The sequence below is a fragment of the Coffea eugenioides genome, chromosome 2, assembly GCF_003713205.1.
Source record: "Coffea eugenioides isolate CCC68of chromosome 2, Ceug_1.0, whole genome shotgun sequence".
Lineage (NCBI taxonomy): Eukaryota > Viridiplantae > Streptophyta > Magnoliopsida > Gentianales > Rubiaceae > Coffea > Coffea eugenioides.
The window spans coordinates 31072900-31098881 of record NC_040036.1 but is presented as its reverse complement, the minus strand read 5'-3'; the positions used below and the strand labels follow the sequence as shown (position 1 = coordinate 31098881).

Genomic DNA, 25982 nt, shown 5'->3' with positions numbered 1-25982 from the left:
CAAAACTACATTTCCCTCACTAAAACTTTTAGTACCACATATCGATTCGTTTTACTTCTTCCTTTTTTCTCAATTCTGTTTGTGTAGAACTTAAATTCTCTTATTTCAATTTCTTATGCGTGGCCTATTTTATACATGGGTTCTTTTATTCTATATCTTAGGGCACATGATAAGAAGTGGTCCGGGTATTAGTTGTTGGAAAAAATTTAAAATTTCTTTGATAAAGTTTTCCAAATTTAGGAGAAGGAGATGGTAATGTTTAAAATTTAAAGTGGGTCTATCCCATATACTTTATATGCTTATCCTGTGCCCTAAGGATACAGAATAAAAAAAAAACCTTTATGATATTGAAACTACCTAAAACTTTTCTTATCAACAATTTCATCTTTGTCACGCTAATAACAAACCAAAGCATGCGCCAATAGTCTCATAAACAATGAGGCTCTTTAATTCTCTAGTAACTGCTCGTCGGATGAAATCGGACTGAGCCCATAATTGCATATTCATCAAATCGAAAGACAGCTATCCTTCAATGTATGCTCATACTAGTCATTTTTTTTGCACTAGTATATTAATGTCACAGCTTTACAGAAAATAATTTCTTTGACTTAACAAAAGAGTTTATTAAAAAAACCAATGCAATAATTATTCTTTCTTTTTCAATCAGTCATTGAAATTGATAGAAATAGAAAGGGCCAATTTGCATTTTGCAAACAAATTGTCCCAAAAAAAAAATTGGCCTAATAGGTCATTTACATAATAGTCATTATAATACCGAAACACAGACACAGGGACGAGTCTATTATAGTCATTATAAAACATTTTCCCTCTGTATATAAAGTGCCAAAAATCCGCCGTCTCTCAGCCACTTCTCTATGCCCCCTTCTTCCCTTTCCTTCCCTTCTCCCCTTCGTAAACCTCAGCCTCCTCCCCCCATTTAACTGCCCGCCATCAGTTGTCTTGCTATATATCAAAGTTTCTTGATAAAGCAAACTTAGTCAGTCTACTTATACTGTTTTGCCACTTGAGATTTCTAAGCACTTTGTAGGTACTGATCCTCTATAATTTGTTGTTCACTTCAATAATTCTGTCATATGCTCATCTGGGCTTTTCTTCTTTTCCGTTTTGGGTATTTCATTTGCTTCTTTATTCGTTTATTGACTGGTTGTGGTCATAGCCTTGCATTTGCCTTGAAAGTGATTGAAAGTTGGTTTGTTAATAGTGCTTTTTTTTTTCTGTTTTCTTGACTTTTGTATTGAATTTTTTTTTTTCCAAATTTGAATCTTGATTAAGATTTTATTGGTTTTAGTTTTGTTTCTGCATTATATGTAAAGGGTCCGTCTTGTTTAGTACCACAACAGTGTAGAACATATGTTGCTTGAATAAAGTGGCATGAATGAAGTGGATTTGCAAAATGTTTCTCCATTGATGTTTTATTCTTGGTCAGTGCTTGGTTACCCTCTTATAAAAAATTGAAAGTTGATAGATTTTTTTTTGGTTCCAAAATAGAGTCTTGATTAATATCTTATTGGTGTTAGTTTTGTTTCTGCATTATATTTAAAGGGTCTGTCTCGTTTAGTACTACAATGATGTAGAACATATGTTACTTGAATAAAGTGGCATGAATGAAGTGGATTTGCACAGTGTTGTTTCATTTGTGTGCTTGGTTGCTCTTATAAAAATTTGAAAGTTGAATCGGGTTTCAGGAAAAAAGGGGAGGAATATAAATTTTTCTTCTAATTTTATTGTCTCGTGTAAAAGGTGGAGTTACTGTCTTTCTGTTGTCTGTTGTTTTGAAGAATGAGTACTTATTAAGATATCTGCACTGTTTGCCGAATTTGGTACCATTTGTCTAAAATGTCTGTGGCTCTTTCTATATGCCATATACATTTCTTGAATACAGGGGCATGAATGAACTGCAAATGCGTAGACTATCCTGCTTGTTGTCTTGTTGGGTATGTTTTAGTTGTCCTTTAGTGTGGTAGTGGTAAAGGTGACAAATTGTTTTTAGGGACTTTACATATCTTTCAGGGTTAGCGGTTGTATTTGGTTTTACAAAGAAGGGGGTTTATATGTTTTACTCTGATTCTTTTTTCCCGCAATAAGGTCAAGTTGGAGAAAAATAGTTCCGTGTGATTTATGTAAATGTTCCTTTTGCTTTTGTGATTGATTTTCTTTCTGTAAGTCTGTTGTTCTCTGTGCAAGATGAGGACTGATAAAGATTTTGGAAGTCGGTTTCTCAATTATGGGTCAGAGGATCTGTTGCATATACTATTACATGTTTCTTTGAATTGAATATAGTGGCATGAATGAGGTAGAAATGAATAGAGGGTCCTGCCTTTGTCTTTTTGGATGCTGTTTAGTTGCCCTTTGTCTTAAAGGCATTAAGGTGGCAAGTTTGTTGCTTTGAATGTGCTCTATATGCTTTTGCATGTTTTGCTGGTGCTTTGGGCAAGAAAGAGGAAATATATAATCTGTTGGTTTTGAATTTGATGTTTTTGTTGAACTTGACTATAACATTCTCTGTAATGTCCTATAGGTATTTGTAGATTAGGGGTTGTTAATGGCGGGGAAGTCAAACAGAGGGAAGAATCGGAAAGGGTCTCAAAATGCTGCCAACCAGTCAGAGCAGACAGCCTCGTCCAATCCTTCATTAAGCAATCATTCTGGCTCATCTGATGCTAATGGAAACCCAGCTGCAAGTGAACCCACGAGCAGCAACTATGAGAATAAGGATTTGGAAAACATTTCCACGGAGAACAAAGGACAAGGTGAAATGAGCATGACTGTGGACAACCAGACAAAGCAAGATGAAGTTAATGCAACAGCAGAGCACAAGGCTAAGCAAGGTGACTTGTTGTTTTAGCTTCTTATTATCTGTTTATACCCATGACTGATACGTTCTGCTGGATGTAGGTTAGAATCTCTTTATTTTGATTTTAATCCCAGAATTGGCTTTTCAATGTTTTAGTGGGACTTGAGTTAAACCAACAGCTTGGTGTATACATAGTGTGCTACTGAGCAAATCTATGTAGAATATAAACCAAGTGACTTGTGCTCCAATTTTTCTAATATGTTTTACTACTATATTGATGTTTTTACATTGTTTTATTTCTTTTTTACAATTTCTTATAAAGTTGCTATTTTTCTTTATTATTCCTGTCATGGCTGCATTCTAATGCTTCATCTTGTGCTGCAGGTGACATTCATCTCTATCCTGTTACTGTCAAATCACAAGGTGGTGAGAAGCTAGAGTTACAAGTAAGAACAGCATCCTGGTTTATCAACTTTTTCCCCCTCTCAGTTGATTTCATAATTTGTCTTTCCTTGCATAGCTCTAGAATTCTGTTTTCTTTTAGCTACTGGTACCATATATTGTTTAATAGTTTTTGGCTGCAATTCCTTTGTCATATGATATTTGCTCATGTCAGTACGTGGAGGGGCCATTTGTGGATTGTAAATTATTTGGTTTTCGTTACAGTTGAGCCCTGGAGATTCTGTCATGGATGTGAGGCAGTTTCTTCTTGATGCACCAGAGACATGCTTCTTTACTTGCTATGATTTGTTACTGCACGCTAAGGATGCTTCTGTTCATCACCTAGAAGATTATAATGAAATTTCTGAAGTTGCTGATATAACTGCGGGTGACTGCTATTTGGAGATGGTAGCAGGTAGCAAAATTCTCTTTATTTGGCTGATTTTGCATGCTTCTCATAAACATTGAAAGAATCACGTCATAGTTTACTTTGTGGATGCATAAATTCTCTATTTCCTAAAATAGTACCATCAATTTTTTTTTTTGCCAACTGGAAATGATTCTTTTGTTTATGGGCTCTGATTTAAGACTATATGTTGCAGCATTGTATGATGACCGATCTATCAGGGCTCAGGTTCACCGCACTCGAGAGTTGCTGTCACTTTCCACGTTGCATTCCTCTTTATCGACATCGCTTGCCTTACAGCACGAGATGGGCCAGAGTCCATCTGGAACTTCAGGAGGTTGGTCTTTCATAATCTGTGTTTACATATTTCTAGCCTTTTATGCTTTTCTTTATTTTTCCTGTTATCTTTCTTGATCTTATGTTTGGCTCGGACTTATTGTATACTTCTTGAATGTTTAATGGGTTTAGATCCTGTGAAATCTGAAGTTGCAGACCTTGATAGTTTGGGCTTTATGGAGAATGTATCAGCATCACTGTCTAATTTGTTTTCACCTCCTTCCAAGGAGATCCAATGCGTGGAGAGTATTGTGTTTTCGTCCTTCAATCCTCCTCCTAGCTACAGAAGGTTGTCTTTTCTATTGCATAATCATTTTTTATATGCCTTGTCTTTTCTCCATGAACCCATGATGTCTGCTTCTTTTTTAGATGTTGTACTGTCTCAGTCTTCGACGTATTTTGTTCAGGCTTTCAGGAGACCTGATTTATTTGGACGTGGTCACTATGGAAGGAAATAAATTTTGTATAACAGGAACAACGAAAATCTTTTATGTCAATTCTAGTACGGGCAACATTCTTGATCCAAGGCCGACGAAATCAGCTTTTGAAGCCACAACCCTTGTTGGACTTCTGCAGAAGATTAGCTCCAAGTTCAAGAAAGGTAATTAACAAGACATTTGACCACTCAGCTTGAGTTCTTTTTTCTTCATTAAGATTCCAAAGCATTGTTTTCTAGGATACTGAATGTTATATCTTTTGCATGAAGCTTTTCGAGAAATACTGGAGCGGAAGGCCTCTGCACATCCTTTTGAAAATGTTCAATCTCTTTTGCCACCAAATTCGTGGCTTGGATTGTATCCTATTCCCGGTAAGGATGATACTATTGAAATTAGTATAGTCGAGACTCAAAAAGGTTAACTACTACATTTTTTTTTTGTCTGAATATGGATGCCAGTAGACCACATAAGCAGTAACAACCATTATGTGTAAGAAAGAATTAAGGATGGAGGTCTATTGTTTATACATCCTTTTTTTGCTTATTCTTGCTAGTTCATTTTCAGCTGGCAACTAGGCATCTCATTTCTGTCTGCTGTATGGCATTTCATATGATAATATGGATAATGCTAATAGATTCTGTGGTTTCTCCCTTTCTGGTGCTGCAAAGATGATAAACAATAGCAGAAAAAGCCTACCTTCAAATAAAACCTGTCAAGGAATAGCACAAACATTGTTTCCTATTTTGGATAGCTTCATATTGATCAATAGAAAATTTAATTATTCATTAAATGTTATTTGAATTTGTTGAACCAAAAACGTTGACAACATCTTCATAGTCAAGACTGTAAGCTAGCAAAAGTTGTTTTTGTTTTATTTTATGGTAATTTGTGCAAAATCATCTGGGGCAAAAGCTGATGTTCTTGAGTTTGTTGTTTTGAACTTTTGCGTATGAGAGGTTTTATTCTATCTTATCACAATCTAGGCTATAGGCCATGGGAACCTTTATTGCAGTTAATATGAGCATAGCTTTTTGATTTTACTTAATACTTATTGTTTGCTCATATAGATGATAAGTGTTTGTTGATTGAACTCTTTGGTTCTTTTAGCATTTAAAATACTCTTCTTTTCATTTTAATCACGCAGAGTTCCAAATATTATATGAGTACCATATATGCTTATCGGGACAAATGTAACTGAGATTTGGGAAAAATCGATTTAACCTCAGTAATGTTACAGAGTTTCTTTTTATTGAACCTTGCAATAAGGAGTTTAAAGTAACCCTTTCGTTTTCAAGCTTTTTAACAATTTGCAGGTCTTTAATTTCTCAAGTTTTTGTACGATCTGATCTAATCTTGTCATGCACTTTTCTGTTTTAGATCACAAACGTGATGCAGCCAGAGCTGAGAATGCACTGACCCTTTCCTTCGGAAGCGAGCTGATAGGGATGCAGAGAGATTGGAATGAAGAACTGCAGTCTTGTCGAGAATTTCCCCACTTGACACCTCAGGAAAGGTGTATATTCGTTTCGTTTATTCAGGATTCAATGTTTATCAATGCATTAAAAGAATTTCAAGTTGGTGGATTGATAAACTTTCAATCTAATAATTTTAAGCTTAAGAGTCCCCCTTAATTTCATTTGCTTTTGATGTTGCTATACTTCTTAACTGGAGTATCTTTTTGCAGGATATTGCGAGATAGGGCTCTTTATAAAGTTACATCTGATTTTGTTGATGCAGCAATCAATGGGGCCATTGGTGTTATCAGCAGATGTATCCCACCCATTAATCCAACTGACCCAGAATGCTTCCATATGTTAGTACTGACTTTTATGCCTAATGTTTTGTGATGATTCAGAAATGTTATAAATGGTTCTTATCTTTGCTTTTCAGAATGTACTGTGTTATTGTTTTGTGAGTTGTATTTGGCAGTAATTCCTTCCTTGGGCAATTTGACATTTCATGAAAATTGTTGTACATCTATCTGTACTATCAGTTGTTACTGCATAGTGTGATTTGTGGTCTGGAATTTATCCTGCTAATACTAAGGCCATAGAATTATTTATACTAGTTAGATACTCCCTTTTGCCTTCTTCGGAGCCATCTGACTATATAAAAATAGAAGTGATGAAATGTAAAAGTTGCAGGTATGAACTTTTTAGCAAGTGTTTTCCTTCTATTCCCAATATTACCCTCCTAATTTCTGGCTACCTTAAGCCACCAGAAAAGGGGAAAATGTGACTGCTTTCTAATTCTAAGGAATGTAATATTTTGTCTCTAGTGTCCATGGTATCATAATCCTGTTAAACCAGCAACAAAGGGTAGCTTCCTCTTGTATTTATGTTTTCCTGTCTTATGTTTGTATCTTGAATTGTTTCAGTGTCCACTGCCTTATTGTAAATATTCTGTTTCTTATTTCTTTTGACATCTACTCTGTTTTCTATTTCAGGTATGTTCACAATAACATATTTTTTAGTTTTGCTGTTGATGCGGATCTTGAACAACTCTCCAGGAAGCAGGCATCAGATGCTTATGCTTCAAATAGAATTGAGAGCTCAGGCATGCTGCAGAGTTCTTCTGAGAAGACAGCTAACCATTTGCCACATGGAGCCCAGAGGGTTCCTGACCAGTCTGACAGCTTGAATACAGAAATTCTTAATGGTGTCACTGATTTAACCTCTGATGTTCCTTCTGAGACTCAGTTGTCTGAAAGTGAACAAGCCACATATGCTAGTGCGAATAATGATTTGAAAGGCACAAAGGCATACCAGGAAGCTGATGTTCCTGGTTTATACAATCTTGCAATGGCCATTATTGATTACAGAGGTCATAGAGTAGTTGCACAGGTGGCATATCAGTCCCTTGTGAACCTAGTGCTAGAAAGCTTGATACTGCAATAATAATTTTGAGTCGCGCGTTTCAGCAAATGATGCCTTTTCTTCTTCTTTGTTAATGTCATCTGTATTAGTTTTCCTGCAAACTTTGTATGTACAGTGTATGCACGTACCTTTTTGATGCATGCCTGTGTGTGGTTTATTTTCTAATTGTCTTAAAGAAAAAAATGGAACTGAACCATGTAACTTCAGCTTCATTCTGGTCCATGCCTACTATAGAATCACTAAATTGAGTCAATTTATCATGTAATGCTTATTATTTTTTGATTAACGCCCCCGGTTTCCCCCTATAAAGTGCTCTTCGTGCTGTTTTGTCTTAGTCGATTCCCAAAAGTTGACAAATTTGGTTAATTTAAGAACCAGCATATATGCACTAGTTTCTCATGTTAAGTTAGGTAAGAATAGACAATTCATCAAAATTGGCAGAATGTTGTTTCAACAGTATAGATATTATCATGTGCGAGGATGCTTCTCAGCTAGAGTTGCAGTCTTACCATGTTAAATATGCATGCCTTTGTGTATCTAGTGTATTTGCACTCTGTCTGATGTTTGTGTGGGTTAGAATGTGTAGAATGACACTTCTCTTCTATCTTTTGCTGATCATTATATTTTATATGCATGTCTGTATCTGCGTTAATTTATTTGTATATTTTTTACGAGCTGAGCTAAGGAGAGTTTTTTTGACTAATTTCCTCTAGTGTGATAATGATTTCACTTCTTACTGGCAGAGTGTTTTACCTGGCATCCTTCAAGGTGATAAATCAGACTCCCTTTTGTATGGTTCTGTTGACAATGGCAAGAAAATTTGCTGGAGTGAAGATTTTCATTCTAAGGTTCCAGTAATTTTAGTTTACGTGAATTATTCAGCTGTCAACTTATTCTTATTGCACTTTTACCTCCAGTAATTGCATTGAAAATCTCTTTTGTCACCTTTTGCCCTTGTGTCCCTGGCTCCTCTCTCAAGGTCATTTCAGGAATTATTACAATTTTATGTTTAAGTTGTCAAGGAATTTATATCTTAGAAGTGTGCCACAAATGTTTGTCTAGAAATGTGGGAAAAGTCTGAGAATAGAAAATTGAGGAAGGAAAAAAAATGAGTTTTGTCTGAAGCTCATAGGTATCTTCCAGTCTATATGGCTAGTCAAACTCTGATGTAACCTCGAATATGGTGCATTTTCAACATCTGATGTTTTCCAGTTGTGTATAAGTTTACTTGTGCAGGACGCCTACAGTTCACTCTTTTCGTTTTCTCTTTTACTGTTTGGGGTTTATTGATGTCTGGGAAACATCAGATGCAACAGAGGCTGCAACAGAGGCTGCTCTTTTCATATTCCCTTTGGTGAAGAAGTTGGAATTAAATACGATAAGCTGGATTAATGAACAACTTATTTTTTGGTCCTCCCCATTAGTCTAATGGAGTTATTAGGGAGAATGAATTGGAAGTTTGGTTCTGTCAACTTACCTCTAATTGGCTTCTTCTTTGTTCAGCATGTTCCTGCTGCCACATGGCATTGGAACTCTTAACACATAGTCTGAGATTCCCCCCCCCCCCCCCTTTTCTTCTTGTGTGGATAACTTATAGTTTTGTCTAATCTATATCATTTTTAACTTCCATTTTTTTTAAAATTGGTTTTCCCTATCTGCAATGCTAAATTCTTGTGAAGATTACTGCATATAATCCACAGTCAAGTGGATATCTAGAATTCTTTTCACAATACTTCTTTTTTTTTTTGGGTGAAATGTTCTTCTCAGTGTTTAATGTTTGTGCTTATCCTTATGGATATGATGTTTAATTGCATGCTGCATGCATCGATAGGTATCAGAAGCTGCCAATCGTCTCCGTTTGAAGGAACACCATGTCTTTGATAAATCTGGGAATGTTTTCAAATTGGCTGCACCAGTTGAATGCAAAGGCATTGTTGGTAGTGATGACAGGTACTGTTCAATGTTGTGTGGTGTTTGTTATGGTATTGTATAACAAGTTCTGATGCAAAAGCGTCTGAGTTGAATGTTTTGACTCTTTTTAATATCCCAGAATCATTCATCTTCTTACCTGTCTTGGTTCCTTATTAGCATAATAGTCAAAATTAAAACAAGTCAATGTCATTTTAATCATTTCCTTTGCAGAAAAGAGATTCCATCTCGCTAATGTCATTTTAATCATTTCCTTTGCAGAAAAGAGATCCCATCTCGCTAATGTCATTTTAATCATTTCAGTAATTTGTAATCATTTTTATCACTACAGATGTGCTCAATAGATACTATTTTCTTGTAATTTATAGTCATTAGTTGCAAAAACGCGGATGTAATCCATAGTTTTATGATCTTTCAATGCTTGTCTGTTTTATTTTTCACCTATTCTTTATTTATTCAGGCATTATCTCTTGGATCTGATGAGAGTGACTCCTCGTGATGCTAATTATACCGGACCTGGTTCCAGATTTTGTATACTTAGACCTGAACTGATTACTTCCTTTTGCCATGTAAGTTCTGCCTCAAGAATGTTTTGTTTTGCTTATAAATTTTCTTCACTGTATTCTGATATTGGAGATATATCATTTTGTAAGGCGGAAGCAGCAGAGAGGTCTAAATCTCAGGTTACATCTGAGATGGATGTTTCTGGAGGTACTGATTCTTTAGATGCCAATGCAGAACCAGTGCCGAGCATCCAGGAAAATCCTGTTTCTGCAGGATCAGAGATGCAGGTGAAAGTGGCATTAATGGAATGATTTTGTGATGTCTATTGCAGGAGTTTTCTTTTTGCACAAGTTATTGACATTACTGCAATAATGCTTTTTAAGCGCATATTGCATTTCTAATGTGCATAAGCATCTTATCTATCCTTGCATGCCTGACATTAATATCTAATCACTATTTGCGGCCAGTATTATGAAGTTGATAGTATTTTATACATTATGACTTTCCATTTTGTATGTGCAGTTGAGAGAAAGTAAAGAAGTGCTATAAAGTGTTTTCACAAAATCAAAGAGGTTATATGTTCTTGTCCAATTTGGAGTTTATAAGAAGGAAGAAAGTTATTTCTTAGTTTTTCTTGTTTGCAGAAATGGTTGAAGAAACCTCAAATAATCAGAAGTGTCTTGACGTTCTTTCATGTGTTCATGTAACAGTAAAGATTAACCTTTTGCTGTTTCCATGTGGGCGCTTTTTGTTATAGAAAAATGGGAAACTATACCTCATCTTTTTCCTTCCCTGAATTTCTTTTTATTTTTAAATAAATGCGAAAGATATCCATTAAATTGTTTCCAACTTATCAGTCGGGGACTATTTTTGATTGCCAATTTTTCGTTATTCTATTCAAGATTTTCAATTATGCTTACAAGATTTCATTGCAATAATGTTATTCAAATTATTTGAGTCCTTCCCATTTTCTGGAATACTCGAAAAGAAAAAAAATAAGTATTTTACAGAGATTTAAATGGATAAATAGTAGGATTTAGTTTTTACATCCTACGGCTTGAAAATAAATGACTATCATTGTGAAGCATTCTTTCAAAAGACAAGCTTGATTACTTATTATCCGCAGAATACTTAAAACTTAGGGTTGTTCATATGCTACCCTCCCTCCTCCTCTGACACAGACACCTTTTATTTCATTCTCTTCATCACCTTTGCAATTCTGAGTATTTTATAGCATTCTGTGAATCTGTTTGATATTTGACCAATTTTGTCAAAGCATAGCTCTTTTTCTGTTTTTCTTTTGTTTTTTTTTGGGTTGTGGGATGCAGGCAGAGACAGTATGTCCTTTCATTTTCCCAGTTCATGTATGTTTTTGTTTTTTTTCTTGCTCATACTTCACGTGTTTGCTAGTTGGTTTGACATGTACATATGTGTCCGTATTAGAATGAAAGCCTAACCTGCTGTAAGTTACATGTGACCTAGCTACTCTATTTTGCAGAGTAAAGAGAAGGTAGAAAAGGAAGTGGCTGAAGAATATGGTTGTCAGTCTGAAAGCAGACATATAAGCGAGGAAATACTTTTTAATCCTAATGTCTTCACTGAATTTAATTTAGCTGGGAGTCCTGAGGTGCTTTAAGTTACCTGTTCATATTATTTCTTCCCACAATCTCATACTGGCCAACCATTTTTTTGTTAACCATCTGCTTTCCATTATATTCACAGGAGATTGCTGCTGATGAGGAAAATGTGAGGAAAGCAAGTCTCTATCTCAAAGATGTTTTACTTCCGAAATTTATACAAGATCTCTGCACACTTGAAGTTTCACCCATGGATGGACACACATTAACTGAGGCACTTCATGCTAATGGAATCAATGTCCGCTACCTTGGCAAAGTAAGAATGTTTCCTGCTCTACCCTTTCCTAACTTTAATGTTGTTTAGAGACATCAATACTTTTTCAGGAGGAACTTGAGGCCTGAATTTTTGTTGGTTCAGCTAGCCTGCTTTTGTGGTATCTCTTTCTTGATTTACTTGTAAGTTGGACTGAATTGAATGCAGGTTGCTGAGGGTACCAGGCACATGCCTCATTTATGGGATCTTTGCTTGAATGAGATAGTTGTCAGATCTGCAAAGCACATCCTCAAGGTATTAGCTGCTACTTGCTCTTTTGGCATCTGTTAATATGGTATTTACCTTGTTATAATTTGGTAAGATGGTCATGTATTTACAAATAAGTTTTTTCCATGCAGGATGCCTTGAGAGACACGGAGGACCATGATCTTGGTGGTGCAATTGCTCATTTCTTCAATTGTTTGTTTGGAAATATTGCTAATAAAGGTGTCGTAAATAGTACAAACTTGAGAAGCCAAAAGAAGGTAATTAAATGTGTACCCTTTTGTTGGTTTATTGAACTTTCTGTAAGATATCATCTAGCTGGTCAACATCTTTTTCTACATGGATTATATTATTTTGTGCATCTCTGACTCAAAACTCAAGTACCTTGTCTAGTCAAAATTTCATGATGATAACATTGAAGATAAAAGTTGTTTGAACATATTTTTAGCTGAAGAGGATGTTTGCAGTTTTTCATATGTACACTTGCTTTGATATTGTAGTTTAGAAATTTCCTGAGTTGAGAATGTAAATATTACAGGACCATGTGGGCCATCAAGCTTCATCAAAATCCTTCAAGAGTCAGGCTAAGTCAAAAAATAGAGGATCAGCTAGGAAGAAGCAGTCCTCATTTTTGAATTTTAATTCTGATAGTCTCTGGTTTGACATTCAAGAATTTGCTAAACTAAAATACCAGGTAACATGAGCTTGAGAAAATTTTGTCCTGGTAGCTTGCCCAAGATTTTCTCATGCTATTAGTTTCCTAGTAGCTTTACCTGTCTCTTTTTCTATGGTGCAGTTTGAATTGCCAGAGGATGCAAGATTGCGTGCAAGGAAAATTCCAGTAATCCGCAACCTTTGCCATAAGGTAGCTTTGGTTTTAGACCATCAAAATGAATGTTTTACAAATATTATTGAAACTTTGTGTTGCGTCTTCTTATCATGAATATTAGAAATCTTGGGTATTAAGTTACTGTACCTTTTGTGTAAGAAAGAACCAAAAGAAAAAAAATAAAAATTATTGTTCTAAAAAACTTTGGTGCTATCCAGTATTTTAAGGAATTGTTTTACAATCATGAGTACTTCTGGTGGAAAATTGCATTCACATGATTGTTTGAGATTGACATGTTCTTGGTTATTGCTTTGATGTGAGATTTCTTCCTGTTGCCAATTTTGAATGGCGTCAATATTTTACTTTTCCGATGCGCACTTTCTCTTATGAATCCTGGATGTAATCACTCCTAGACAACTTTTTCTCTGGAAATTTCCATAATTTTGGTTATCGATTTTTTTGGACTCGTCTTTTAACTTTGTAAAGGGGAAACTAATATTTTGCTCGACAACCACCACATCGTGGCTATAATAGACTTGTTGAAAGTGTAGGAAAGAGAATTATAGAATAGACATAAGTAGGAGAGGAGCAAAAATTACATACAAATGATGCAAACGTGCCATGAGGTTCTCAGACTATATGATTCATAGTTAATCATGGTATGTTGAGATAGCTCACAGTGTGGAATTCATGAAAAATGAGGTTTTGGCACAGGAATGCCATGTGCGATTCTTTTTGTGGTTTTACGTATATGTAACTATCTTGTTTTAAAGTAGGAGATATCTTATTATAATCTAATTGGTCTTATTTATTTGCTTTCTGTTGAATCTGGTATTACGTGGTAATCTTTCACTTTGTGCATTCTTTCCTTCTGGAAAATAGCTGTTGGTGTCCTGGTTATTGTTACTATTTGGTGGTTACACTTAACACATAGAGCTGGTGGTCTTAATAGGTGGGTGTAACAGTTGCAACTCGGAGATATGATCTTGATGCAGTTGCACCTTTTCAAGCATCAGATATTTTGAATCTCCAACCTGTAGTAAAGCATGCTATTCCTGTTAGTTCGGAAGCCAAGGATCTTGTGGAAACAGGGAAGGTGCAATTAGCTGAGGTACGGATGATTTTTGCTTTCTATTTATCATGAAAATCCAAGGTCTTGCCATTCTGTTTCACTGTCTGCACATGATAAGAGTTGATGTTGGGAGTTGAACATGCCAAGATTGCAGAAAACAAGATTACAATCATTCTTGTTCTAGCATTTTTTATGCTGGGAGTTTAATTTTATAATGTCGCAGAAAAAGAGAAGAAAGATTGGAATCATTGTCATCCTCCTATGGTGATTGACAAACTTTGGCCATGTGTTAAGTGTTGGAAATCAGGTCCCATCATGACCTGGAGGTCTGTAGAGTTAATTTCTCAATTAATCTTGAGTTGTGCAAAGAAAGTATGTTGATATATAATCTAAGCAATGACCAAACATGCTTGAGCAGTTCCCCTGCGGCCTTAAAGTATGAACATTGATCTACATATTCTTCAGATAGCTCTATTATTTTGAAATTTGAGTGGCTGTTTCATACTTTTACTAGCTTCAAAATTGGTTTGACCATTCTACCTGATTGCAGGGGATGCTCAGCGAGGCATATACATTATTTTCGGAGGCCTTCACTATACTTCAACAGGTATTATATTGAATTCTGGTGTTCCATTTGTTTTTATGACTTAATGAGCAAGCATCTCATAGCCATGTTCTGACAAAATGTAGGTCACTGGTCCAATGCACAGGGAGGTCGCTAATTGCTGTCGGTAAGGACTACTTATTTGATCAACTCTTTTATTGTTTTGGAAATATATTCTTCTATGGAACTGGTGGTGGTTCAGTTTGTTATCTCCCTCAGTGATTATGAGATTATTTGGGATAATTTTTTGAAAAAATACTGTAGCACTTTTTGATGTGATATATGTGAGATAAAAAGGTGGTTGAAAAATGTGTTGATGATGCAAGCAAGTCAGTGTGTGCAAATAAGGTGTAAATAATGTGCAATCCAAACACACTGTATTTCTCCACTTTAGCTTGTGTAAACATCTATTTTCTTGTTTCGTATAGCTTTCCTAGCACTTTAATAGGTGTTTTGACTGTTAACATTGTTCAGAAGTAATTTTCTCCTTGTTTCAAATTGTTTTAATGGTGATCCTTATTATTCTACAATGTTCTGATAATTAATTTATGCTGTTTTTCTCTTGTAACTTATAGCTACCTTGCCATGGTTTTGTACCATGCTGGCGACATGGCTGGAGCAATAATGCAACAACACAAGGAACTTATAATAAATGAACGCTGCCTTGGACTGGACCACCCTGACACTGCACACAGGTTCTAATCTGTCTTCTGAGCTTTACTATGTTGCCTTGCTCATTAAACGGTAATGCCAAGTGAAGCAAGCACAAATATCTTCTGGCCTGTAGCCTGATTTCGACGACTAAGTTAAAGTAGATTTTTGCATGCCAGACAACATATAGTAATCGAATATTATGGGATTTAGTTGTGCAAAGTGCTTGGTCTTGCTATTGGGTCAAACAACTATGTGAAGTAGGTAAGCCTCAGGAAATAGATAGAGCCGAGTAGAGCTGTTGGCCAAGCTAGCTCAAGTAGCTCAATAGTAGTCCAATTGGTTTTACCTTCATGTCGCCCTGGTTAGACAATCCAATTTATCTGGTTACTGCGTTTTTCCCTTTTGCTTTGAGATATATTAAGAAGTTTGTGGAACAAGTGCCCATCCATGATTAGTTCCTTGGACAAGTGCAGGAATACAACATTGTTAGAAGATACATCTTCTAGCTAAGAGTGAATAAGTTAACAAAAAAAAAAAAAGAAACTTAGACACAGCTTATTTTATGATCTAATTATTAGATGACAGAATTACTTTTTTCTTGAAGAGTAACAGTTAACATGCCAAAAAATCTTACCCATGTTTCTTGGGAAATGTTATTTGCATTCCCATGTTTGTTAATCACACTTCTACTGTCATTTTAATCATATAGTTTTCATTTATTAGACCATATAATAAAACAAATGGTGGGTGTGCAAATAACAAAAAATGAAGTGCGAATAACATTTCCAGGACTTCTCTATCATCTTCTGTTTATATGATACATAGTCCACACATTCTGCTCTTTTGCATTTGAATTAAGATCTTTTTTAATCATCTTGTTCTCATGTTAACTTTCTGCAGTTATGGAAATATGGCCCTTTTCTACCATGGTCTTAACCAAACTGAACTTGCACTGCGACACATGTCTCGGGCTCTACTGCTGCTAAGTTTGTCTTCTGGCCCAGATCACCCTGATGTTGCTGCAACTTTTATAAATGTTGCAATGATGTATCAAGACATTGGAAAGATGAACACAGCTCTTCGTTATTTGCAAGAAGCCTTGAAGAAGAATGAAAGGCTTTTAGGAGAAGAACACATTCAAACTGCTGTGTGCTACCATGCTTTGGCAATTGCATTCAACTGTATGGGTGCTTTCAAGCTCTCTCACCAGGCATGTGCTTAGCATTGTTAACTATGCTTCACTACTGATTGTGCAGTTTCTATGTATGAATTGATCAAATATTGCTTCCTGGTATGGCAGCATGAAAAGAAGACATACGATATACTTGTCAAGCAACTTGGAGAAGAAGATTCCAGGACTAGGGATTCTCAAAACTGGATGAAAACATTTAAAATGCGCGAGTTGCAGGTACTTTCACGTAAATTGTAAGTTTTCAATGTGGTCATCCTTTGTTCTTCTACATTGTGGCCAATTAATTTTAATCCTATTCTTATCAGATGAATGCTCAAAAGCAGAAAGGTCAAGCTTTGAATTCAGCTTCTGCCCAGAAAGCTATAGATATTTTGAAGGTACCCTTTTAATTAAAAACATTCCCCTCATTCAGCCGTTCTCCTCTTCTGAATTTTTTGGTTTGAGAAGTTTTAAGGAACAAGAAGGATAGAGTACATGAAGCTCTCGGGAGTAAGAATTCGGAACTTGTCATGGAACTTGTCGTACTCTAGGTTATCTAAATCATGGAAAGAATTCGGAAATGTAGAATGCTAGGTGTCTTGGGGTAGACATATTTCTGGTAGACTGGTACAAAAAGCGAAAATTGAGTTTTCATCACCTGGAATTCTTTGAGATCTTGTCAAAGAAGTAGGAGTCCTTTTATTTGTTAATTTGGAGAAACTCCTTAAATAAGAAAAAGTAGATAAATAAAGTGGCATCATGTTGTGTTTGTAAGCATTTTTCTGAAACAATAGTGATACATAACATCTGTATTTATTAGCCAATTTTGACCATGGAATCATGAGTAATAAGTTATCTCCGGGGATGGAAAAACTGCCAAGCCCTGGGCATCCCAATGGGACACAGGCATATTTCTCGGGGTATTGTTGACAGTTTCAGTTTCAGGCTTTAAAGTGTATAATTGGATGGACTTGTATGGGTTATTCCTTTCCTGGTTTGATGGTTTCATCCTGAAGCTGAAGATGACTCATTGCAGGCCCATCCTGATCTAATACATGCATTCCAAGCTGCTGCTGTTGGGGGAGGATCTGGGAGTTCTAGTGCTGCTACAAGTAAATCGCTGAATGCAGCCATAATGGGCGAGGCCCTTCCTCGAGCGAGGGGAGTTGATGAAAGGGCTGCCCGAGCTGCTGCAGAAGTTAGAAAGAAGGCTGCAGCAAGGGGCCTTTTAATACGGCCACATGGTGTTCCCGTCCAGGCTTTACCCCCGCTTACGCAGCTTCTTAATATTATCAATTCTGGGGTGACCCCTGAAGCAGAAATCAATGAGGAAAACGGGGTGAAGAAAGAAGTTAATGGTCATCCTCCAAGTGAAGCTGGGGGTGGCTCTATTGATGAATCCAAACCAGGTCCACAGGATCAGACCCCTGTTGGATTAGGCACAGGTTTGAAGCAGAAGGCCAAGGCAAAGGTTCCATCATGATTTTAAATGCAAAATCTGCAGTCAAGGACAATGCCCAGCGCCTTTTTTAGTTGCTGTCAAACCGCATTCTGTTTGGATTTGAAGGAGGTGATACTCGACCACTTTTGGAGTTAACACGAGCCGTCTGCATACTCTGTTCTCTCCGAAGCTCATGAGCTATAAGGCCTCTGGAAAATAACCCCATTTTTTGAATAATCAAGCTCAGGAAAGATATATAATTTCTGAAGAGATCTGAGTCAAAGCGTTCTTGATCTAGTGAGGTTCAAATTGTTTTAGGCAAAATTACAAGAGAAGGTGTTTATGAGCAAATGTAGAAGTAGAGACTATCTAATTCATCTTTAGAAGTTTCAAGAGCAATTATCTTGCTGTCTGTTTACATTTTTTTTTCTTACTTCTTTTCATTTCTTTGTTTTTGCCTTTTGTGGTTGTGCTTCAACTTTCAAGAGGGCAAAAAGGAAGAAATTAAAATATTAAAAAAACGAGTTGATGATAACTTTTGTCTTGGTCATATCATCTAAACGTACATTCCTACCATCTATTGTAGACCTGTGATAAATAAATGGCATAGGGTTTGGATCACAACTTTACTACAAAGAAGAGAAATTCCAAAGGAAAAGCACTATAAAACCCTTTGCCACTCTTACAAACTTTCCCGGTTTACTATGGGAAAAAGGCCAATTCAGTGTGAAGTTCGTATATCTGTTTATCTAATAAGGCAAAACTGAAGCTCTGGCATGTCTCTATGCATTAAGGTCTGGGAACTATCGAATTCCTCCAAATTCTCAATGCTCTCTGCTTTTTTGTCAAAAAGCTTCTATGGTTAAAGAAAGTAGATAGCAACCAAATAGTTTTTTTTTTTCCAAAAGTATAAGTGGGACGCCTCAAATACCCTTTTTCTTTTTCTTTGTTTTTTTGGTATGAAAGTGATCTTGGTTGGCTTAAAAAAGCAAAAAAAAAAAGAAAAGAAAGAAGGAAGCTGTGGGACTAGTATATATGAGCAAAACTCGTTTAGTTGTCAGAATGGTATTCTATACACTATTACATTACTAACTGCACCTTTTCTATGTTGTCAGAATTATATTTGAATCCGCTTTAGAACTGCACCTTTTCAATAATAGTCTGATTCTCCTTTTCTATGTTATGTATTTTTCCCCCTGTTTAGCCTAAATCTACGAATTGAGAGGTTCATCTATGGAGGACAAGTATTGAATTGGTATAATTAAAGAAGTAATGCTATATATTACCGGTTTTTTCATCACCGGTGCATCACTTCCCACCTGAATGCTCACGTAAGAGAAATCATTTTCTATTGTTTGTTTGAAAAATGGACGAGAAATCTGAAGTTTGAATCTATTAAGTTATTAAATTGTTAAATATTAAATCAAATATATTTGAGCGTATATCACGTTTAGTAATAAGTGAATAACTTATCGTTTAATTTCGGAAGCAAGTTTTGCAGTGCCACTTAATTAATTCAGATGTTCAATCTTTTATTATCAAACGTTTCTGAACATATTAAGATCTAAATCTATTAAGTTTAAGTGATGAATTGGATTATCAAACAGGATCTAACTTAATTATGATTTGTAAGGATTGAGCAAGGACACGAGTAACAATCTAGGAAATAACTAATGTAGAGAGGTTTGTGGTCGTCCTCCATTTCCACTTATGATGTTGAGGATATATGTTTTTCAATCACCTTTTTACCTCAAATACATCAAATTATTATAATATATTGTTTTACAAAAACTTCAAAAAATAAGGGAAAATGACCTGTTTCATTCCTCACATTTCACAAAAATATTCTTTTCGTCCCTCACTTTTAAAATGAAGCAAATTCGTCCCTGACATTTAAAAATTAAAACTATTACATCCCTAAACCTAATTTTCAATCTGAATCAAACCATCCAATAACCCAGTAATAAATTTCGAAAATAGAATTGATAGATCATTAAGTCAATTTCATCATATTCACATGACATTTATTAAACCAAAAAAATAAAAATTATAACATAAAAAGGCCATTCTTTGTTTCGGAATAGTAGAGTTTTTTTTTTGGTAAATTTTTTCATGCACCGTTAGTATATCGGCTTGCGAATCTAGATGTGTATCATAAATATAAAATTTGGTGTTTAAATTTAAATTAAAATTATATGACGGTACATAAAACCGTCAGTGTATACAATGATAATGTAGAAGAGATTAATCTTTCTTTTTTATGTTATAATTTTTTATTTTTTTCTTTTAAGGTTCATTAAATTTCACATGAATATCAAGTTGAGTTAACCAAGTGATCTACCAATTACACACCCAAAATTTGTAATTAGGTTGATTGGTGGTTTGATTCAGATTGAAATTTGGATTCAGGGATGTAATGATTTCAGTTTTTAAATGTCAAGGACGAAATTGCTTCATTTTAAAAGTGAGGGACGAAAAGAATATTTTTGTGAAATGTGAAGGATGAAATCGATCATTTTCCCAAAAAATAACAATCGAAACTGGCACTGAGGTTTCGAAAATTGGTGGAGGTGTGTCTGTTGGAGGAGATGGTTTGGAGGGTTCTAAATTCTTCTAAAAGTTGAGATGTCAACATGTGAGTACCGCTGATAGAAGATTGATTGGGAAAATTCTTTAGATGAATTGTATTGACATTTTTTATTATTTAATGTATATGAGATAATAAAAAAAAGTAACTGTACAGATGAATAAATTTAGGGTTAATTTCAGAAACCTCCCCTGTGGTTTCCCCTAATCACACCTAGCACCCCCCCCCCAATTTTCAGAAATCACCCTTACCACCCTTAGAATGACAACTTTCATCACATTGTCAGCCCTTTTGTGTAAGAATTGTATTTAAAAATTGTTTATAGGAGAGAGACTATTTTCTATTCCACTTTTGCCCTATTGGATGATGAGTTTTGAAATTACAAGATGAAAATAAAAACAAAACTATGTTGTGATATTATTTTAGAAGCTAAAGGGGTGTAAGTGTAATAAGCACAAGAAGCTTCTTAACATTGATACTATAGAGGACCGTTGGGCAAAACCATTCCAACCTGGTGCTTAAGCTGAATTAAGCAGATTGGAAACAAGATAACAATATCATTCATCATTGATTTTCTTTGGGCAAACTGCAGCAACTGGTGCATCAATCTAACACTGATTGCTATCTACATTTTTATTCAGATTAGAAAATCAATTTGATGAAGTCCAAGTACAACATGCAATGCTGTAATTGATTACCAACTGTTTTAGCCTTCATAGTCACAGGCAATTCAAAGTAGAAAGCTGAGCAGGTTGAGCCTGTTTTGTATGGTACTTGTGACAATCCAATTAGATGTGTACTTCCCACGGTCACATGTTTAGCTAAGTCTAAGCCAAACTAAGATTCCAAAAAATGTGCTACTATTCATATCTGTTCGTACAACTAATGCATCAACGTGTCTTTCCAAGCAACTAGTGCATCAATGCGTTGCTATATATTATAAGATTAGTATATGGCAATGCATATTCCACCAGATGAAATACAACAAAAGTACATAAGTCTTCTATCATACATTTTGATAATAAAGAGTACTTGTACCACTTCAAAAACCAAGAGTAAGGATTGCAGGGAGCCTTTAGCATCGTTAAAACTACTTGGAAATGCCCTGATACAGTGTGAAACAGCCACTGGCTTGAAACAATTAGTTTACACGGGGTGATATATGAGGTACAATCAGTTTACAAAAATGTACATTATGTTAGATGTTCGTTGCTTGATTGTGTATATCTATTAAAGGTAGTATAATGGTACGCATAAATTTGAAATGGTTATTTAGCCCTTTGATCAATTTGTGCATCTCCCTATAGTAGATGTGTAATTTTACTTGTATGAGTAGTCCTTGCTTGTCTGTGAGTACTTTACACAGGGTGATCTATGAGTACTTTACACAGGGTGATCTATGAGGTACAATCAGTTTATAAAAATGTACATCATGTTAGGTGTTAGTTACTTGACTATGTATGCATATAAAATGGACCAAATTTGTCCTGATAATCACGAAATATTAGCTAACTTGTGGGAGCTAGATAATTACATGCTCAATTTTGAAGTTGTTACATTGCAGGGTGCTCTAAGGAGAGGAAAGCCTGGTAGAGGCATAGCTAACACGGGATTGGCAGGAGCTGTGCTTTGGGCAACTAAGTTAAATCTCATCATCTGATCATGTACCAAAGTATATATGTTGCACGCATTATTAACTTGTTTATCATGTCTTCTGTGATCTAGGATCATGTAGAAGGAAATGTGCTAGTGGTTGTTTCAAGTCAGGGAAGTATCCTGGAATTAATGATAGTGCGAAGTAGTTACTGTACACCTATTACTCCATTATATTGACTTTACAAGATAACAAAAATGGCGCTCAAATTTTGCGCAAAAAATGAGAGCAATGTTGTTCTTTCAATTTTCAATTAATATAGCCTCAATTTTTTAAATTTTTGCAGCATTTTCCTGCACAAGAATTACTTAATAATAAGGGGTAGCATCGTAATTTCTCCTCTACTGATTGGTACAGCATGTCACTTCATTCTGCCAAGGGTGGTAAGTGTGATTTCTGAAAGTTGGGGGGTGCTAGGTGTGATTAGGGGAAACCTCAGGGGAGGTTTCTGAAATTAACCCATAAATTTATATATATATATATATATATATATATATATAATTTGCAATTTCTCATTTCATGTCCCAAATGTTCAAAGGACAAATTGCCCCAAATGAATTATCCTACCAAAACAATCCTGTATTCTGTCGTATCAAACAAAGTCTTGTTTTGTTAGACATTTTAATTTGGATGAATGCACCCAGATGAATTAAACAAGATATGTATATAGATGATCAAGAAGCCTAATTCACATATAATGCCACAATTATGAATGTAGAGGTTTTGGGTTGTGATATAACAGTAGTGTATATTTTTCATTCTATTCGCCCAATTCCCCCCACAAAAAAATAGCCAAAAAAACCCCTCAAAATTCATAATTCGTAACTCAGATTACAATAGATGCAAGAAAAGATCCACCGACTATAAGTGCAGCAAAAACTACTAGCAAAATATTAGATGTCAACTTGTTTTTGTATGAATTGGATTTTCCTTGGCAATATTATGCTATTAAAGGATTTTTTTTTTCTTTAGTATAAGTGGAAGGTTTCGAACGCAGGACTAGGACTGCATACGAGTCGAGTTGCTTATGAGCCGATTGTGAGTAGTTCAAGTCAAAGTTGACCAAGCTCGAATTGGAACTCAAAAATACTTAACTTGTTAGCTCCCGATCCGACTTGATTGTATATATATATATATATATTAATAATGAAATTCTATATATATGTTCTTAATGTTTTATTATTTATTAAGAAAAAGTACTATTTTATTCATTTTTTAAAAAATAAAATAATAATTATTTTTTTTAAGTTCGAGCTCGAATTCGACTCTATTCGAATTTGAAGTCGAGTTCCAACTTGAGTTTTACATTAAACTTGATTCAGCTCATTTGCAGCCTTACCCAGGACCTGTCATTTACATTCTCTCCCCCCCCATACCACCCAACTCATCACTCCCTCCTAGCTAAAAGATCATTAATCATGTTAGTTACAATAAAAAAAATAACCTTAAACATTTTATTTGATTTTTTTAAAATCTAGTAAAGCATACACTTTAAAGCTTACAAAAATTTACACTCCTAATCATTGTGCACATGCCCTAATTTCACTCATTGTCCAACGGTAGACAAAATTTGATCCTCAACAATATCCATAATATCCGATGATTATGACCAACCCTCCTCAAGGTCGTACGTTTAGATTTTATTACCTTACCATCCTCAATCCTATTATCGTCCACACTTGAGTTACCCTATTAGGTTTTGGGAAAAAACAAAGAGTCAATCTTGTATATATATATTGATAGTATATGTATTAACATCCCTAGATGCATGTCACCTAATTTCAATTTAAATTTAAATTTAATTTTTTTTACATATGACATATATCCAAAAATGCTAGAATATGTGCTATCAATAATGTTTCTATGAAATAATGCACTACTCAAGCTCGACTTGAGTTAAACAAACTTGGACTCGATATCGAACTCGTCGAGCTCTTGAAAGTCAAGTTCGAACTTGAGCTCGATTTTATTTTGCATTACTCGAGTTCGAACTCGAACTCGTGCTTATCAAGCCCAAATTGAGCTTATTTCGAATTCAATCGATCTTAATCGAGCCTAATTGAACTTTAGAAATATAAGTTTATATTTTATATAATTTTAAACAAGGGATAAAATAGACATTTCATACTAATAAATAAAAATTTTAAAATATATATGTATATATGTGTGTGTGCGCGCGCGCGTATTTGTGAAGGTCGATTGAGCTCGACGAACTTTAGACTTTCACATATTAAACTCAAGTTTGACTCGTCAAATAGTTCGATCTACTTGAACTCAGTCAATATGAATTCAAAGCCGAATTTGACTGAGTAAACCTGCGAGTTACTCAATTAAGCTTGTTGCACCTCTACTCCACTGTACTCAAAAAAGAAAACTGCATTTAATATTAATCCAAAAGAAAAAAGTTAAAATATTTGTATGCCTTGAGCTACCCATTGCATTGCCCTTAAAAGGGCAAAAAAAAAAAGTTTCAGCAGAAACTACCAGAAGGTCCAGAACATGACGATCACAAATGGCTTAGAGGCCTAAAGCAAACCAAGCCATGACTCCCTTTTTTTTTAAAAAAAAAAAACTTCAATAAAAGAAAAAGGGGCACTAACTTTACTTCAAGACCATTAATTTTTAGGGTAAAATACAAGGAACCCCCTTGTGGTTTCGCGAAAAGACACCTTATCCCCTATCATTTAGAAACCTCCACATAAACACCCTAAACTTCATAACTAAAGTGGAAATTAACCTGTAACCGGGTGTGCGACCTAGTGACGATGGATATGCGAGATTTCTTTGAAAAGACATTGAGTTTTATTCCCAAGCTACCCTTCAATTGCTATATTTCATTCCCAAGCTACCCTTCACGAAGGCTTTGCGGGCTACAGCTGGAGCTATTTTGTTTGCTGTTGTCTTATGGTTCTTGTTAATTAGCATAGTAGCCAACAATGCCTCTGATAAGGCAGCAACAAGAATTTCATCGACCAGAAACCTTAGCATTTTGACGCTGATAGCAAGTAGAAGCCGTCATCTTCCTCGAAGAACTAAGGTGAAGAGCACTCATCATCTGAAGAACTATACCGCTGCCTTCCGGGAAAAGCACTAGAAATTGGCTGCATATTAGGATTCACATTCACTGGAATTGGAAATTTGTGAGTGGAACTAACTATTGTTCGCTCATTTATCATTCCGACTTCCTTGCATACCCGATCAAGAATTGATAGAAAGTCTCTCACAACCATGAATATTCTGAAAGGATAAGCCTCTTCCTTCGCTGAGTTTCCGTGAAAGTATTCTGTGATATCCTTCACCAGCATCAGTGCAACACTTTCTTGAGCTTGAATTCTTATAAGCTCCTCCTCAACCATCTTCATGAAACCACTCATTGATTCAGAAAATTTCTGGCTGCTGCCCCCCGCTGACCCTGCTGCTTCAATTGATCGTACAACCTCAGCAATATTTCCAATTCCTTTCGACAGCTTCAAGACATCACTATTAAGCACTTCATAATCCATAGCAGCAGCTTTCTTGACATTTACGAGTTCTGAACTAAGGCCCGAAACAACCTGAAGCCACCTTAACCAAGAAAAAATTGTCAGATGCTATTGATCAATGTTTCTCTAGTCGCAATCTTCAAGTCTTGGAGGTACACGGTCCACAGGCCAATTTCCCCAAGTACGAAGCCCAATACATGTATGCAAGCCTTCTTAAATTGAAACTAACCACAATGGGGATAGAGGAATATTCCATGGAAACTCCGGAAAGGCTTCCTAATCTCCGGTCACTTCACTTGCGAAATCTAAATATTCTCGGAAAAGAGATGAGGTACAAGGCAACAAGTTTTGGCCAACTTAGATTTCTTCGTTTTGAATGTCTACACAACTTAGAGAAGTGGAATATTGATGAAGGAGCCATGCCCAACCTTTCGGTATTGACAATTGTATATTGCCCAAAGCTGGAGATGGTTCCGAATGGATTGAGATTCGTTAAAACGCTGAGAGAGTTGAACATTGCATCGATGCCAAAGGAGTTCACAGATAAAAGAGATAGGATTTTGACAAAGTCAGCCGGTAACTCAGCCGGTTCAGAAGGTAATTTCCACTTTAGTTATGAAATTTAGAGT

General features: G+C 35.6%; 1 protein-coding gene across 1 annotated transcript; it reads left to right on the top strand.

Moving 5' to 3' along the window:
- Positions 1 to 885: 885 nt before the first annotated feature.
- LOC113760714 (clustered mitochondria protein) lies at positions 886 to 18058 on the top strand. Its single transcript, XM_027303395.1, has 29 exons — positions 886 to 1048; positions 2540 to 2849; positions 3200 to 3261; positions 3482 to 3671; positions 3859 to 3999; positions 4131 to 4287; positions 4406 to 4599; positions 4705 to 4806; positions 5813 to 5948; positions 6120 to 6248; positions 6882 to 7278; positions 8055 to 8159; positions 9143 to 9261; positions 9701 to 9809; positions 9894 to 10031; positions 11243 to 11371; positions 11467 to 11637; positions 11803 to 11889; positions 11994 to 12119; positions 12398 to 12553; positions 12656 to 12724; positions 13641 to 13799; positions 14311 to 14367; positions 14451 to 14491; positions 14940 to 15059; positions 15919 to 16228; positions 16319 to 16426; positions 16516 to 16587; positions 17226 to 18058. The coding sequence occupies exons 2-29, from the start codon at positions 2564 to 2566 to the stop codon at positions 17670 to 17672; spliced, it is 4317 nt and encodes a 1438-aa protein (XP_027159196.1). The 5' UTR covers positions 886 to 1048; positions 2540 to 2563; the 3' UTR covers positions 17673 to 18058.
- The last annotated feature ends 7924 nt before the right edge of the window (positions 18059 to 25982 follow it).

What these genes read in the sequence shown, in the direction of transcription:
- LOC113760714 (XM_027303395.1), top strand. Translation starts at nt 2,564, where the DNA reads ATGGCGGGGAAGTCAAACAGAGGGAAGAATCGGAAAGGGTCTCAAAAT. An exon ending in GACCCAGAATGCTTCCATAT is followed by an intron (nt 6,249 to 6,881) that starts GTTAGTACTGAC and finishes TTTCTATTTCAG; the next exon opens with GTATGTTCACAATAACATAT. An exon ending in TTGCTAAACTAAAATACCAG is followed by an intron (nt 12,554 to 12,655) that starts GTAACATGAGCT and finishes TCTATGGTGCAG; the next exon opens with TTTGAATTGCCAGAGGATGC.